Source organism: Schistocerca piceifrons, chromosome 6 (genome assembly GCF_021461385.2).
Source record: "Schistocerca piceifrons isolate TAMUIC-IGC-003096 chromosome 6, iqSchPice1.1, whole genome shotgun sequence".
In the NCBI taxonomy this organism is placed as follows: domain Eukaryota; kingdom Metazoa; phylum Arthropoda; class Insecta; order Orthoptera; family Acrididae; genus Schistocerca; species Schistocerca piceifrons.
Window position 1 is genome coordinate 198510281 of NC_060143.1, and position 15922 is coordinate 198526202.

The 15922-nt window shown below is 41.5% G+C and overlaps 1 protein-coding gene across 2 annotated transcripts in view; it reads right to left on the reverse strand.

Moving 5' to 3' along the window:
- Positions 1-15922, reverse strand: part of LOC124802399 (rRNA-processing protein FCF1 homolog) — a 49025-nt gene that overhangs the window by 18554 nt on the left and 14549 nt on the right. For both annotated transcript variants that reach the window (XM_047263150.1, XM_047263149.1), the window contains one exon: positions 11707-11801. In XM_047263150.1, coding sequence (XP_047119106.1) covers positions 11707-11801 — 95 coding nt within the window. The remainder of the gene's footprint in view (positions 1-11706; positions 11802-15922) is intronic.

The following is a 15922-nucleotide window of genomic DNA, read 5'->3' on the forward strand; positions in this document are numbered from 1 at the left end:
CTGCAAGTGCTCTCGGTTGGAGCGAATGCCGCGAATATTCCAATGAAGAAGTGCCATCGTGAGAAGAAAAAGAAAAAGGAGAAGCAAGAAGGGGTCACCTCGAAGGTCGCTGAGGGCCTGGCTTCGAGCGAGCACTGCTGCCGCTATCAATAGGTGGAGAGTTATCGTCCATTTGTTCAATAGGTTCGTCGGCCATCTTGTTAAGATGGCCGGGAGGGGGAGCTTCCTCCGCCGGTGAACAGCCAGATGTTTGGCTACCAGCGGTACGGCCAGGCAAAACTGATGACAGCCTGGGGCGGCAACCACTGGGTGGCGCAGAAGAAGAAACGCGCCGTGGCGAAGAAGGAGAACTTTGCTTCCTATGAGCCTTCTTGGAAGGTCGTTTAGTCGAAGTACTGGTCGATGGCTGGGAGTTCCGGGTACATAGGAAGTCTGCACTGGACGGTTCCTTCTTGAAGGCCCGTGCATCTGACTTCTGGGTCTTAGTCTGGGCAGAAGCTGTTGAAGGTGCTTGTGTCTTATGGGTTACGAAAGGAAGAGGAGACGTTGACCGGGCGATCTTAGTACTGGCCGAACGGACGAGCATAGCGCAAAGGTCATATCGCATGTCTGCGTCGACACCTCCCTGGTAGTCCGAGTAGAGATGAGGGGAGTACTGATTTCCCTGCTGGGAGCAGTGTGGGCTCCCTACTAGCAAACAGCTTGCGAGCAGCCGAGGTGGACACATTCTCTTTGGCCCGAATTTCCTGTATACAGCGTTCATGCTTGTAGATGGGACAGTCGCGGGAGGACGCTGCATGGTCACCCTGACAGTTCATGCAATGAGGAGACGGAGGTGGACAGTCACCCTCATGAGCGTCCCTGCCACAAGTGACGCAATTAGCCGCATTAGAACAAGACCGGCGGGTGTGATTAAAACGCTGGCACTGGTAGCAGCGCATAGGTGTCGGGACATAGGGGCAAACAGAGATAACCTCATAGCCCGCTTTGATGCGCGACGGCAGCTGAACACTATCGAAGGTCAAAAAAAGTGTCCGGGTCAGTACAAGGTGATTGTCGACCTTTTTCATGACCCTATGGACAGCTGTCTCGCCCTGCTCAGCGAGGAAAGACTGAATCACCTCGTCAGTCAATCCGTCGAGTGATCTAGTACATACCACACCATGTGATGAATTCAAAGTGCGGTGAGCCTCCACCCAGACAGGGAGCGTGTACATGAGTGTGGCCCGAAGGAGATTTTGTGCTTGAAAGGCTCTCTCAGTTTCCAACATCAAGGTACCTTTACACATCCTGGGACAAGACTTGACAGGTCCGGCTATGGCATCTACACCCTTCTGAATAACAAAAGAGTTGACAGATGAAAAATCCTTTCCGTCCTCAGATCTAGAAACTACTAGGAACTTTGGGGCAGGCGGTAGTACTTTTGTCACTGGTGGCTAGTCAAGTTTCAGTTTTTGGGCAGAGGTCGAGAGAGGAGGAGGAGAGAAATCCATTGTGGATGAATCCCCCATGATTTCCAGCGTCTCCAATGGCGCGCTCCTTCCTTGTGGGGACCCTCTCAGAGAGCGCTCCCGCCTTAGGTGAATGTTTACACCTCAGGTCACATCTCCCGAGAAAAGGACGGAGGGACCAATCGGCATGGTCGGAAGGTGTCAGCTCAGGCAATCACCCCTCCCTGGGCCTGGCCTTTACCAGGGGGTACGTGTGTGCCTTGTCTACCCAGGGCAGGGAATTACGTGTTACCCTGTCATCGGCTACGCATGCGAACACATGTGTCGGCCTTCAGGCACGCACAGGGAAGAAAGGAGGATAGGAAAAAAAAAAGGGAGAGAGGGAGAGAAAGGACAGACTGTCTCAAACGCCGAGGTGGAGACCGGAGGGTGGGCAAGAAGGCAAGGAGAAGAAGACAAGGAGAAGAATGCAAGGAGAAGAAGGCAAGGTAAAAAGTAAGGAAGACAGTAAGAGAGGGAGAAGGACAAACAAAGGAAACAAACAAAGGAAGGAAGAAACCAGAAGAAGTGAAAAACCAAAATGATCACAAATGTAAGTCGTTAAACTGTCCGTCTCCGGACACAAACGCAAACAACCCCCTTGAGGGGGAGGGACTCCTTTTAGTCGCCTCTTATGACAGGCAGGAATACCTCGGGCCTATTCTTACGCCGGACCCACAGGGGAGTGTTGAGGCCAGAAGGGTTATGGGAACGTAGGATGTATTGCAGGGAAAGTTCCCACATGCCCAATTCAGAAAAGCTCATGTTGGCGGGAAAGATCCATATGGCACAGGCTGTGAAGTAGTCACTGAAATGAAGGATATCATGTTTGGCAGCATGTTCAGCCCCTTCCCTGCTCCCATTCCAGCATTACACAGCCACCATTCCACCACCATATCCGATCCTTTTTTTCTTTATTTTTTATTTCTCTCTATTCCTCTCCTATTCCGCTACTTCCCTCCCCCTCTCCCTTGCCCGCTGCCCAACCTGCAGGAGAAGAACCATCCTCATCATACTATCCCTCCCTGCCCCAGCCTCCTGCTTTTCCCCACCCAGTCACCACTACTCCCATCATGCACTGGTGCTGCTCTCGCAGTGTTGTTTCAAGTTGCTTGAGACTGCAGTCGTGTGTGTGCGTGTCTACTGGTGACAAAGGACACTGGCCGAAAGCTGTAAATGTGAAATCTTTCTGTTCTACCTATTTGTGACTCAGCATCTCCGCTATATGCTGAGTCACAACTTTCCTTCTCATAATATTATAAAGTAGTGATGTCTTTTGGCAAGGATTTTCCTTTTGTCACGTAAGTTTGTAATTTCTTTTGCTTTGTAAAATTTTTGGAATATTGTGAGTACCGCAGAATATAAGTAGTAGTGGGTATGCCTCTGACGGAGACAGACTTTTTTTTTATGATCAATGCTAATAATGTAATTTGGAATATTAAGTGGAAATTGCAAAGACGGAGTTATACGTAATAACGTGACAAAGAATAAAATTCCAGAAATATACAGGCATATCTTCATCAGTTATTTAGTCATCATTATTTAAATCAAAATTTCAGCCACAGGAATGTACCCCTACAAGCAAGACTTGGAGCCAACAACAAGAGAAAATGGATACAAGTAAAAAGTTTTCCTTTCATATATCTTACGCCTCTCGAAGCTTTTGAAACTAATGAAGACACTAAGTGAATTTCGACAGTGGGAGGGTAAGAGTACAAGCACTTTACGCAGATGTCAGGTGTACAATACAATGGTTCTGTTTCACGGGTGTCTTTGCACTATTTGCTGCATTTTGTCTTGACATTACACCCTACAGTGGTGTGATCACATCTTTTGACCTTTATAGTGTCACTTTGGATCAGATGATGTTGCAGTCTTCTGTAGATCACCATTTACTCTCTTCTTCATGTTATCAACTTGTGTTATGCCTTCCATTTCCCATTCTGTTTGCAGTTCAACGGTGTCCATGTCTATTACATCTCTACAACTTCTACAACTTTACCAAAATTGAGAGTGGTGTGTTTTCCTACTGCTTCAGCATTAGGACCAAAATATTTGAAGAGCCTGAAAGTGTGCTTGTTTGGTGAGACTTAACAGTTTCAACCAAAAGTCTTCCATAGCAAATTCATCTGATTTACTTTACTGTTCCAGCAATACTTTACAACAGTTTATTGACATAAAAACATCATCTCAGAAGCCCCTCTTTTCTCTTTCTCACAATAAAAAGATTGCTAAACAAGTAAGCTTTTAGTCTAAAAGCCTGGAGGAGGCTGAGGGGCAGGAGCTAGACAAAGTGTGTCCCACAACGGCCCACTGGTCGTTTTCATCTCGCCTGTCCTTATCCTGTCCTTTTTCTGCCATCTCAAAATATAATAAAGGGTAGGGGGGACTCTTAGGTGTAGGGAAGCCAGCTGCCATAGGGGAGTAAACCCTTAAAAGAAAATCGGGCAAGTCTGGAGGCTGTTAGGTGGCAGCCCCACCACCAGACTAGGGAGCTGTGGGCCAATCACCGACACTCCCAAAAACAAATGATTAAAGAAACAGCAGAAAACAACAGCCAGACAGACTCAAATATGACGACCTTTGGCATGAAATGAACAACGAAAATAGGTTTCTAGAATATTAGAACATTGAGAGAAGCCAGCCAACTGAAAGAGGTTACAAAGGAGATGACGAGTTACAGGTTGGACATTCTCGGACTTAGTGAGGTGAGATGGCTAGAGTTTGGAGAAATCCAAGCACAAGATGGACACACCTTTTTATACTCTGGACCTGCTGGAGAGGATGCAGAGCACAGAAATGGAGTTGGACTTTTGTTAACCAAAGGAGCGGAAAAGAGCCTTATGGAATGGAAACCAGTTTTAGAAAGACTACTGACAGCACGTTTTAAAGAAACATTCAAAATGTCAGTTATCCAATGCTATGCTCCTACAGAAAACTCAGATTACTGAACAAGAAAAGAGAGTTTTACCTCTCCTTAAGTGACACCATAAAAAGTACCAGTAAGAGGGACATCTTTATTATTATGGGAGACCTAAATGCAAAAGTTTGAAAGAACACTGAAGGCCTAGAGCATGTAAAGGGAGTCCATGGTATCAAAGAAATGAATGAAAATGGAGATATGTTTACAAATTTCTGTGCTAGTCACGATTTGGTGATTGGAGGTACATTATTCCCACATGAGATTTGTCATAGGTTACATGGGTATCCCCTGATCACAGAACAGAAAACCAAATTGATCATATAGTGCGAAGCAAAAAATTTAGAAGGTCGCTGATGAACGTGAGAAATAAATGTGGAGCTGATGTTGGCAATGATCAGCACCTTATTGTTGCAAATTTTAGACTAAAAATCATAGCTACAAATAGAAACTTTGAACAATGGAACAAAAAATATGATGTGGGAAAACTTAGAATAACAGCAAAACAAGAAGCTTTCTGTACTGAGCTAAGGAGTGCTACAAGGCACTCCAAGAAGCACAGGAAAATGATGGAAATAGTGTTGATGATACATGGACTCAGATTAAGGACTTCTATTGCAATGTGAGCAAACAGATCCTTGGCTTTAAAAACCATTTCAAGAAAGATTGGATGTCTGAGCGTTCATGGAATTTGATCAGCTGTACGAAGGAGATTAAGGAAACATTAAATATGAGTAAAACAAGACAGCAGAAAACTCGAATGCAAGTTGAGTATGCACCTATTGACTCTCAAATCAAGAGAAGTGTGAGGAATGACAGGAGAAAGTGGATGTATGAGCAGAGACAGCCGCAGCAAGGGGTGATGCAAAAGAACTGTACCGCATCACTACAACGTTGTCCAAAAAAGGTTTCAACATGAACAGACCTGTGAAAAGCAAGGAGGGTCGACTGTTGACGACAACTTAAAAGATGGAAAGAACATTTTTTTGAAGTCTTAAACAGAGAGTAACCTGAAGAGAGGGAGAGGCATTGGAATTTTTCAGATGCCAGTGACAGAATCAATGTAAACACACCAACTAAGACTGGAATTAAAATAGCTCTCAAACAGATAAGGAACGGGCAGGCTCCAGGAATGGATAATATTGCATCTGAGGTGCTAAAAGCAGACACTGACACCACCACAAGTCTACTGCATCTATTGTTTGAGAAGATGTAGTCAGAAGAGAAAGGATCGGAAAGAAGGGCTGATTATTAAGTTGCCAAAGAAAGGGGATATTACCAACTGTAATAACTATCGAGGCATCACCCTCGTATCTGTACCAAGTAAAGTACTCAGTTGACTGATGCTAAATTGTTTCAAGGACTCAGTCGAGACACGACTGAGAAAAAAGCAAGCTGGGTTTAGAGCGTACAAAAGCTGTGTCGATCTCATCAACACACTGCGTATAATACTTGAACAGAGTGCAGATTGGCAGAACACACTCTACCTTACATTTACTGATTTTGAAAAGGCATTTGACACTCTTAATAGGAGAGTTATGTGGCATACCTTGGAAGAATATGGAATACCATTAAAGATAATTAATATTATTAAAGCCATGTATGATGGATATGAATGTAGGGTGCTACACAATGGGAAACTTACTGAAACTATCCAAACAAATGCTAGGGTGAGGCAGGGATGTATTCTGTCACCTACCTTGTTCTTGTATGTACTGTACAGCGTAATGAAAAGAGTTGTTGATGGTAGGAGAAGAGGTATTCAGTGGGGAATTTTAAGACAGGCTTGAAGACCTTGACTTTGCTGACAATATCTGTCTGCTCTAGTAAAGATTGTGTGACATGGATGAAAAGTTGGAAAGACTGAAAGAGCAAGCAGAAATTGCAGGACATAATATAAATGTTCAGAAAAGTAAGGAAATGAAAACACGATCTGAAAAACAAGTGAAGCTAACAATATATGGTAGACTCATTTGTATATCTAGAAAGTACCACCTGTAAAGATGGAGGGGCCGAGGAGGATGTAGAGTCGGATACGGAAGGCAAATGGAGCCTTTGTACAACTGTCTTGTGGAAAAGAACATCTCGAGACTAACCAAGCTGTGTTTGTTCAATAGCAACGTGACGTCAGCCTTCCCGTATAGTTGCGAAACATGGAAGGTAACAAACATGACTGTAAACCAGCTGCAAGTCTTCATAAACCGGTATCTTTGGCAAATTATAAATGTGAGGTGGGCAGATGTTATATCAAATGACGAATTGTGGGAGATGACAAACCAGCTGTTGAAAAGGCAGCACTGGACTGGAACTCACAATGGAAATGTAGACGTGGCCACCCGAAAAAGACATGGAAAAGAACAGTGGAAGAAGACGCTCTGAAAGCTGGTAAAACATGGAGTGAAGTGAAATGTTTGGCTGCCAACAGAATCAGATGCTGCCCTATGGTCCAACAGGAAATAGTCACTAAGTCAAGAAAGTTACTGCTAATGCTATACTAAAACAATATAAGCAGTTCCTTTCACCTTGTAAGCATTACGTTATTTATTTATGATTAAATATAGTGTTCATCACTTTTATCACCCAGCCCTGACACATCAATAAGTGCTTTCACCTTTAGTAAAATTATACCAACATGTTAGTATTTCATTATCATCCTAGCTATATACATGTATAAAAATTACCTTCATTAAAAACTAAACTTCTCCAACTTATTTTTATCTTTCACTCTATCACCTGTTACATCAGCACTATAAATCAGAAATGAAATATTGCATCCACAGAAATAAAAACTGTAAGTAATTCAGTGATTAATTTTTATTGTAGGAGGAGGCCAGTAACAAAGCATTAGGCCTGGTGTGAAGCATAAATCTTTAAATTTCTGCCTGCAGTCATCACATTAGGTAAGAGATACAAAACAATTGTTACAGTGAGCAGTTAGCTTTGACAAAAATTTCATTTAAGCAAGAGGTAAGAACAGAAACAAAATATGAAGGCACAATGACAATTATATTATTATCAGTTGCAAATAAATTTTATAATGCTTTACCAGTTTTGACAAATTAGTTTGCTTTCTTTTCAGAAGCTGACAAAATTAGGGATATTATAAATCTTTACACCTTGTATATAAAAAGTGAACTTTTTAAAAGAATTTTAAATATATAAACATTGAGGCTGATCTCACTGGGAGTAAGATAGATACTGCCTACAGGAAAATTAAAGAGGCCTTTGGAGAAAAGAGAACCACTTGTATGAAAATCAAGAGCTCAGATGGAAACCCAGTTCTAAGCAAAGAAGGGAAAACAGAAAGGTGGGGGGAGTATATAGAGGGTCTATACAAGGGCAATGTACTTGAGGACAATATTATGGAAATGGAAGAGGATGTAGATGAAGATGAAATGGGAGATATGATTCTGCGTGAAGAGTTGGACAAAGCACTGAAAGCCCCGAGTCGAAACAAGGCCACGGGAGCAGACAACATTCCCTTAGAACTACTGACAGCCTTGGGAGAGCCAGTCCTGACAAAACTCTACCATCTGGTCAGCAAGATGTATGAGACAGGTGAAATACCCTCAGACTTCAAGAAGAATGTAATAATTCCAATTCCAAAGAAAGCAGGTGTTGACAGATGTGAAAATTACCGAACTATCAGTTTAATAAGTCACTGCTGCAACATACTAACGTGAATTCTTTACAGACGAATGAAAAAACTAGTAGAAGCCGACCTCGGGGAAGATCAGATTGGATTCCGTAAAAATATTGGAACACGTTAGGCAATACTGACCCTACGACTTATCTTAGAAGCTAAATTAAGGAAAAGCAAACCTATGTTCCTAGCATTTGTAGACTTAGAGACAGCTTTTGACAATGTTGACTGGAATACTCACTTTCAAATTCTGAAGGTGGCAGGGGTAAAATACAGGGAGCGACAATTTGTACGGAAACCAGATGGCAGTTATAAGAGTCGAGGGACATGAAAGGGAAGCAGTGGTTGGGAAGGGAGTGAGACGGGGTTGTAGCCTCTCCCCGATGTCATTCAATCTGCATATTGAGCAAGCAGTGAAGGAAACAAAAGAAAAATTCAGAGTAGGAATAAAAATCCACGGAGAAGAAATAAAAACTTTGAGGTTCACCAATGACATTGTAATTCTGTCATAGACAGCAAAGGACCTGGAAGAGCAGTTGAACGGAATGGATAGTGTCTTGAAGGGAGGATATAAGATGAACATCAACAAAAGCAAAACGAGGATAATGGAATGTAGTCGAATCAAGTCGGGTGATGCTGAGGGAACTAGATTAGGAAATGAGACACTTAAAGTAGTAAATGAGTTTTGCTATTTGGGGAGCAAAATAATTGATGATGGTTGAAGTAGAGACGATATAAAATGTAGACTGGCAATGGCAAGGAAAGCGTTTCTGAAGAAGAGAAATTTGTTAACATCGAGTATAGATTTAAGTGTCAGGAAGTAGTTTATGAAAGTATTTGTATGGAGTGTAGCCATGTATGGAAGTGAAACATCGACGATAAATAGTTTAGACAAGAAGAGAATAGAAGCTTTCGAAATGTGGTGCTACAGAAGAATGCTGAAGATTAGATGGGTAGATCACGTAACTAATGAGGAGGTATTGAATAGGATTGGGGAGAAGAGAAGTTTGTGGCACAACTTGACTAGAAAAAGGGATTGGTTGGTAGGACATGTTCTGAGGCATCAAGAATTTAGTATTGGAGGGCAGCATGGAGGGTAAAAATTGTAGAGGAGACCAAGAGATGAATACACCAAGCAGATTCAGAAGGATGTAGGCTGCAGTAGGTACTGGGAGATGAAGAAGCTTGCACAGGATAGAGTAGCATGGAGAGCTGCATCAAACCAGTCTAAGGACTGAAGACCACAACAACAACAACAACAACAAACATTGTCACCTAAATTCAAAAGATTTGGTGAATGACCAGCTAGCATTAAAAAACATACACTATTTTGATTGCATTTCTTCTCTTATAAAATGTGAAAATTAGCCTATTCCTTTCATAAATTATTAATTATTTAGGAATAAAGGCCAGGAGGAGGAGATTAATGTTTAACATCCTGTCGACAATGAGGTCATTAGAGACGGAGCACTAGCTCGGATTAGGGAAGGAAATCGGCCATGCCCCTTCAAAGGAACCATCCTGGCATTTGCCTGAAACGATTTAGGGAAATCACAGAAAACCTAAATCAGGATGGCCGAAGGTGGATTTGAACCGTCGTACTCCTGAATGTGAGTCCAATGTGTTAACCACTGCACCACCTCGCTTGGTGACAGGCAGAAACACTGTATTGTCGATAGGTATACAAACAAAAGGTAGAGAGGTTGAGTAGCTTTCAGAATGCACTTCTTTCTTCAAGCTTGAGGACAAACGAGTGCAGTGTGGAGAGAGGCGGAAGGCAGGAAGGGGGTTGGGGGGAAGCTTCTAGTGGCTTGGAGGAGAGGGGGAAGCCTTCTGTGGGCTAGCTAGGGGTGCAGGTGGCAGATGGTTGGGCATGTGATTTCATAGAGTAGAACATGAGATAACAGCAACCACCTAGCTGATGTGGGGACACTGAGATGCTAGAAGTGATTCTGAAAGCTAGCCAATCTCTCTACCTTTTGTTTGTGTACCTATCTATGATGCAGCGATCTGCCTTTCGGTGAGTCGTCTCCTTTATTCCTAAATAATTCGTAATTCTCAACTGAACTTTCCATGCCTAGTGTATTGGCTTTCTTCCATCCAAACCTAATGTTACCTGTCCTTTCTACCCCCTCCTTGCCTCCAACCTCTCTCACCCCTCAACCCCCACCCCACCGTGGGCCAGGAAAGGGGAAAGGGCTGGCAGTGGAATGAGCACAATGTAGGGAGACAGGTGTGTGTGTGTGTGTGTGTGTGTGTGTGTGTGTGTGTGTGTGTGTGTGTGTGTGTGTGTGTGTGTGTGTGTGGAGGCAGGGGGGGCACTCGCCGGTTGCTTGAGGAGGAGTTTCATTCCAGAGGCTAGCCAAGCAAAGCTCTTTACCTTTTGCTTGCGTATCTGTCGGCAATCTGTGCTTCTGCCTTTCAGTGAGTCGTCTCTTTATACCTCAATACAATACTTCGATATTGCCTCCTTTATTTAACTCGCCTCCATTGTTTGTTTGTTTCTCTCTTATATTTCTTCCCTCTCGCCTTTATGACACACTCCATAATAGCTGTCCCGACTTTGTTACACTCTGTAGTATCGGCCACGTCCGTTACGACAGTCACGCACACAACTCCACGGACCAAGTGACTCCTGATAACAGCATAACACTTCTCGCTCACTGTGGGTCAGGAAAGAGCCGGTAGTTGACTGAGCACAATGTAGAGAGACAGTGCGTGTGTGTGTGTGTGTGTGTGTGTGCGCGCGCGCACACGTTTTTTCTAGAAGCTTGAAAAAGGAAGTGCATTCCGAAATCCAGTCAATCTCTGTACCTTTTGTTTGTGTATCTATTGATGACACAGCACTTCTGCCTTTTGAGGAGTAGTCTCCTTTATTCCTAAATTACTCTTAATTCTCAACCAGAACTTTCCTTTCACATATTAGAATTGTGTGTCACGTTTTTCCAAATATACTACATTATACTTCTTTATATACCTTGGTTATATTTTTGTTTTTACATGCTTTTATGTATGTTCCTTGCTGTTAGTACTACAGATACAAAGATGTGATTCAGTTACTGTAAATTGCAAATCAGTGTTTATTTTAAACACTTACAATACATACATTTCTGGACATATAATGGTATTTTTATTCTCGGAAGAAGATATTGACATCTGCTAAACCAATACTAAGTAAGTAAGTCTTATACTCCACATAAATGTATAGCCAAGGTCTAAAGGTTTATAATATCCCAAATTTTGTAGGCTTCTGAAGAAGACAAATTAATCTGTTGAAACTGGTAAAGCATGGTAAAATTTGCAACTGACGATTGAATTTTATCCTGAAGGAAAAAACTGATAATTTTATAATAAATATATTAGCATTCCAGAAGAAATCTACATGAGATGACAAGATAAAATGAACTGTCAAAATTATACAGGAACTCCTGCAAGAAATATTTGGAGCAAGCAGAATGTCTCAGACCCGTGTGGTTTTATTTTAAATTCATATTCTCTTACTCATTTAATAGTCTTAATCAAAATAAACAATCAACAATAACCGAAAGACATCTGATCTTTGGAAGCACGATTCTCTTGGCTGCCAAAGTTATGTATTACTGAGAAATGTGAACTATTATTTCAGCACAATTATGAAACTACAATAGACTCACCTGTGCTGGGCGACATACATAATGGGAACGCCAGGAATCTTTCGTATCCTCTTTTTCAAGTCCCGATCACACGTTGCCACTATGTAACATTTATGCTGAAACAAAAGACTTCACTGAAACATTTTAACTTTCTCTTTCTCTCTCTACCATGCATGCACCACGTACCCCCCCGCCCCCCCCCCCCCCCCCTTTCCCACAACACTTGGTAAGCTTATCAGTCATAAATGAATGTAAACAAATACTTTTCCCACCCCTTCCCTCTTTTTTGTCATTCTCAACTAGATGATAAAAAATACATAACCTAAGTTCATAATTTTGTGGAACATGTACAGTTGGCAAATATATGAAAATATAATGGTTTACATGACAATTTTGGAACTGTTCAGAATGAATTCCTCAGCATTATGTTGCAAATAATTGCTTCCCAGTATATTTTTTAAGCCTATGAATTATTGGTAATTTCCTTCAACTTGGCCTGTCAACCAATTTACTAACACTATTTAATAAAAATTTATATCCGCCTCTGAATTTTTTATTGACAATTAGTGTTAATTTAGTTCTTTCCATTATGCACAAGTCACTTAGAAAGCTACTGAGAAACATTTTTAGGGGGAATTTTTGCAATCTCTCACAGAATTAGTTTCTAATGACATACATTTCAAAGAAATACTAGCTCTAGAAAATGGCATTTGAAACTTTTTGGTGGGGGAAGAGAGGGGATTATACATAGCAAAATTTTATCAACTATCAGTACAAAGCAATAAATGTTCAATTGATGTACTTTGCTTTTTCCTTCATAAAACTTCCAGCTCAGTATACATGTCAGGCCTTAATTTGTCAGCAGCTCATTGTAAACAGTCCGAGAGCAGTGGGCAGACAATGTTTTTCATAGCAATGAGAAGAGGTAATCGTATAACATCTGGGTGTCCAGATAAGGACAAAACGTACAGTTCATTCAAAAAGACAGTAGTTGTAACTACGAAAGCTAAGAAAGTAAAATTTTAAGAAGCCTTTAAGTAACCTGTGAATAACATTTAAATTTTGACCCCCAAAATACGTTGCCGCTCATTCTACGCTTAAAAGTATCCTAATCTGCATAAGTACTCCGCAAGCCACCGTGTACAGGAACTCCTGCAAGAAATATTTGTACCACTACTTGTCATTTCCCTTTCTGTTCCACTTGCAAATATAGCGAGAGAAAAATGACTGTCTATATGCCTCCGTATGAGCCCTAATTTTTCATATCTTATCTTCATGGTCCTTATGCGCAACGTACATTGGCGGCAGAAGAACCGTTCAGTAGTCACCTCAAAATGCCAGTTTTCTAAATTTTCTCAATAGTGTGTATAAAAGTGAAGGCAGCAGAAGATCAAGTAGGTAAAAAGACGAGAGCTAGTAGAAATCCTTGGGTAACAGAAGAAATACTGAATTTAACTGATGAAAGGAGAAAATATAAAAATGCAGTAAATGAAGCAGGCAAAAAGGAATACAAACGTCTCAAAAATGGAATCGATAGGAAGTGAAAAATAACTAAGCAGGGATGGCTAGAGGACAAATGTAAGAATGTAGAGGCTTATATCACTAGGGGTAAGATAGATACTGCCTACATGAAAATTAAAGAGACCTTTGGAGAAAAGAGAACCACTTGTACAAATATCAAGAGCTCAGAAAGAAACCCAGTTCTAAGCAAAGAAGGGAAAGCAGAAAGGTGGAGGGAGTATATAGAGGGTCTATACAAGGGCGATGTACTTGAGGACAATATATGGAAATGGAAGAGGATGTAGATGAAGATGAAATGGGAGATATGATTCTGCGTGAAGAGTTTGACAGAGCACTGAAAGACCTAAGTCGAAACAAGGCCCTGGGAGTAGACAACATTCCATTAGAACTACTGATGGCCTTGGGAGAGCCAGTCCTGACAAAACTCTACCATCTGGTCAGCAAGATGTATGAGAGAGGCGAAATACCCTCAGACTTAAGGAGAATATAATAATTCCAATCCCAAAGAGAGCAGGTGTTGACAGATGTGAAAATTACTGAACAATCAATTTAATAAGTCACGGATACAAAATACTAACGCGAATTATTTACAGACAAATGGAAAAACTGGTAGAAGTCGACCTTGGGGAAGATCAGTTTCGATTCCGTAGAAATATTGGAACATGTGAGGCAATACTGACTCTACGACTTATCTTAGGAGCTAGATTAAGGAAAGGCAAACCTATGTTTCTAGCATTTGTAGACTTAGAGAAAGCTTTTGATAATGTTGAGTGGAATACTCTTTCAAATTCTGAAGGTGGCAGGGGTAAGATACAGGGAGCGAAAGGCTATTTACAATTTTTACAGAAACCAGACGGCAGTTATGAGTCGAGGGAGATGAAAGGGAAGCAGTGGTTGGGAAGGGAGTGAGACGGGGTTGTAGCCTCTTCCCGATGTTATTCAATCTGTATATTGAGCAAGCAGTGAAGGAAACAAAAGAAAAATTCGGAGTAGGTATTAAAATCCATGGAGAAGAAATAAAAACTTTGAGGTTCGCCGATGACATTGTAATTCTGTCAGAGACAGCAAAGGACTTGGAAGAGCAGTTGAAGGGAATGGACAGTGTCTTGAAAGGAGGATATAAGATGAACATCAACAAAAGCAAAACGAGGATAATGGAATGTAGTCAAATCAAGTCGGGTGATGCTGAGGGAATTACATTAGGAAATGAGACACTTAAAGTAGTAAATGAGTTTTGCTATTTGGGGAGCAAAATAATTGATGATAGTCGAAGTAGAGACGATATAAAATGTAGACTGGCAATGGCAAGGAAAGCGTTTCTGAAGAAGAGGAATTTGTTAACATCGAGTATAGATTTAAGTGTCAGGAAGTCGTTTCTGAAAGTATTTGTATGAAACGTAGCTATGTATGGAAGTGAAACATGGACGATAACTAATTTGGACAAGAAGGGAATAGAAACTTTCGAAATGTGGTGCTACAGAAGAATGCTGAAGATTAGATGGGTAGATCATATAACTAATGAGCAGGTATTGAATAGGATTGGGGAGAAGAGAAGTTTGTGGCACAACTTGACTAGAAGAAGGGATCGGTTGGTAGGACATGTTCTGAGGCATCAAGAGATCACAAATTTAGTATTGGAGGCAAGCACAGATGGTAAAAACCGTAGAGGGAGACCAAGATATGAATACACAAAACAGATTCAGAAGGATGTAGGTTGCAGTAGGTACTGGGAGATGAAGAAGCTTGCACAGGATAGAGTAACATGGAGAGCTACATCAAACCAGTCTCAGGACTGAAGATCACAACAACAGTGTGTATAGGAAAGAACATCCCCTTCCCTCCAGAGATTGCCATGTGAGTTCCCGAAGCATCTCCACAACACTTATGTGTTGTTCGAACGTACCGGTAACTAATCTGACGGCCCACCTCTGAACTGCTTCGATGTCTTCCTTCAATCCAACCTGGTACGTATCCCAAGCACTTGAGCAGTACTCAAGAATAGGTCGCACCAGCGTCCCACATGCAGACACTTTTACGGGTGAATCACTCTCCCCTAAGAAATTCTCCCAATAAACCTTCTCTATCAAACACATACTCATTCCACCTCATATCGCTTGCAATATTATGTCCAGATGTTTTAACGACTTGACTCTCCCTACTCCGCCCTTTGGATACATGGTACTAACCCATGTGCCACATGGGAAAACTGCACTGGCTGCCATGAAACAGAATGTAATTAATTTTTGTCATCGTCTGATGTGGCATTCGTCCAGTTTCGTGAACTGCCCATTGCTATACGTAATTTACCGAGGATAAAATTTTTCTGGTCAACGAAAGTGTCCGATACCACCCACCTGCTTTGACCCATGACATATATGTGCTGTGGGACATCACGTTGGTGCAGATTTTTTTAAAAGGGTCATGTTTGTAGATGGCATGTAGTAATAAGGTAATTGGTGGTGCACACTTGTGTTAGGTATCTCTGTTTCAAAGTTGTATGTTACGTATGTTAATGAGTCTTTAGACATTGTTAGCTCACTGCGAGACATTTCACTGAAACATTGTGTGCCCATTCCATAGTGAGTTACTTTGATTCTGTGTATTGGGGGTTATGCATTCGTGTTTATGTTAGGTATTATTAGTGCCACGAGCTTATTAAGGCCGGAAACTTAATAGTGGTTCTCTCTCTCTCTCTCTCTCTCTTTAATTAGCAGTG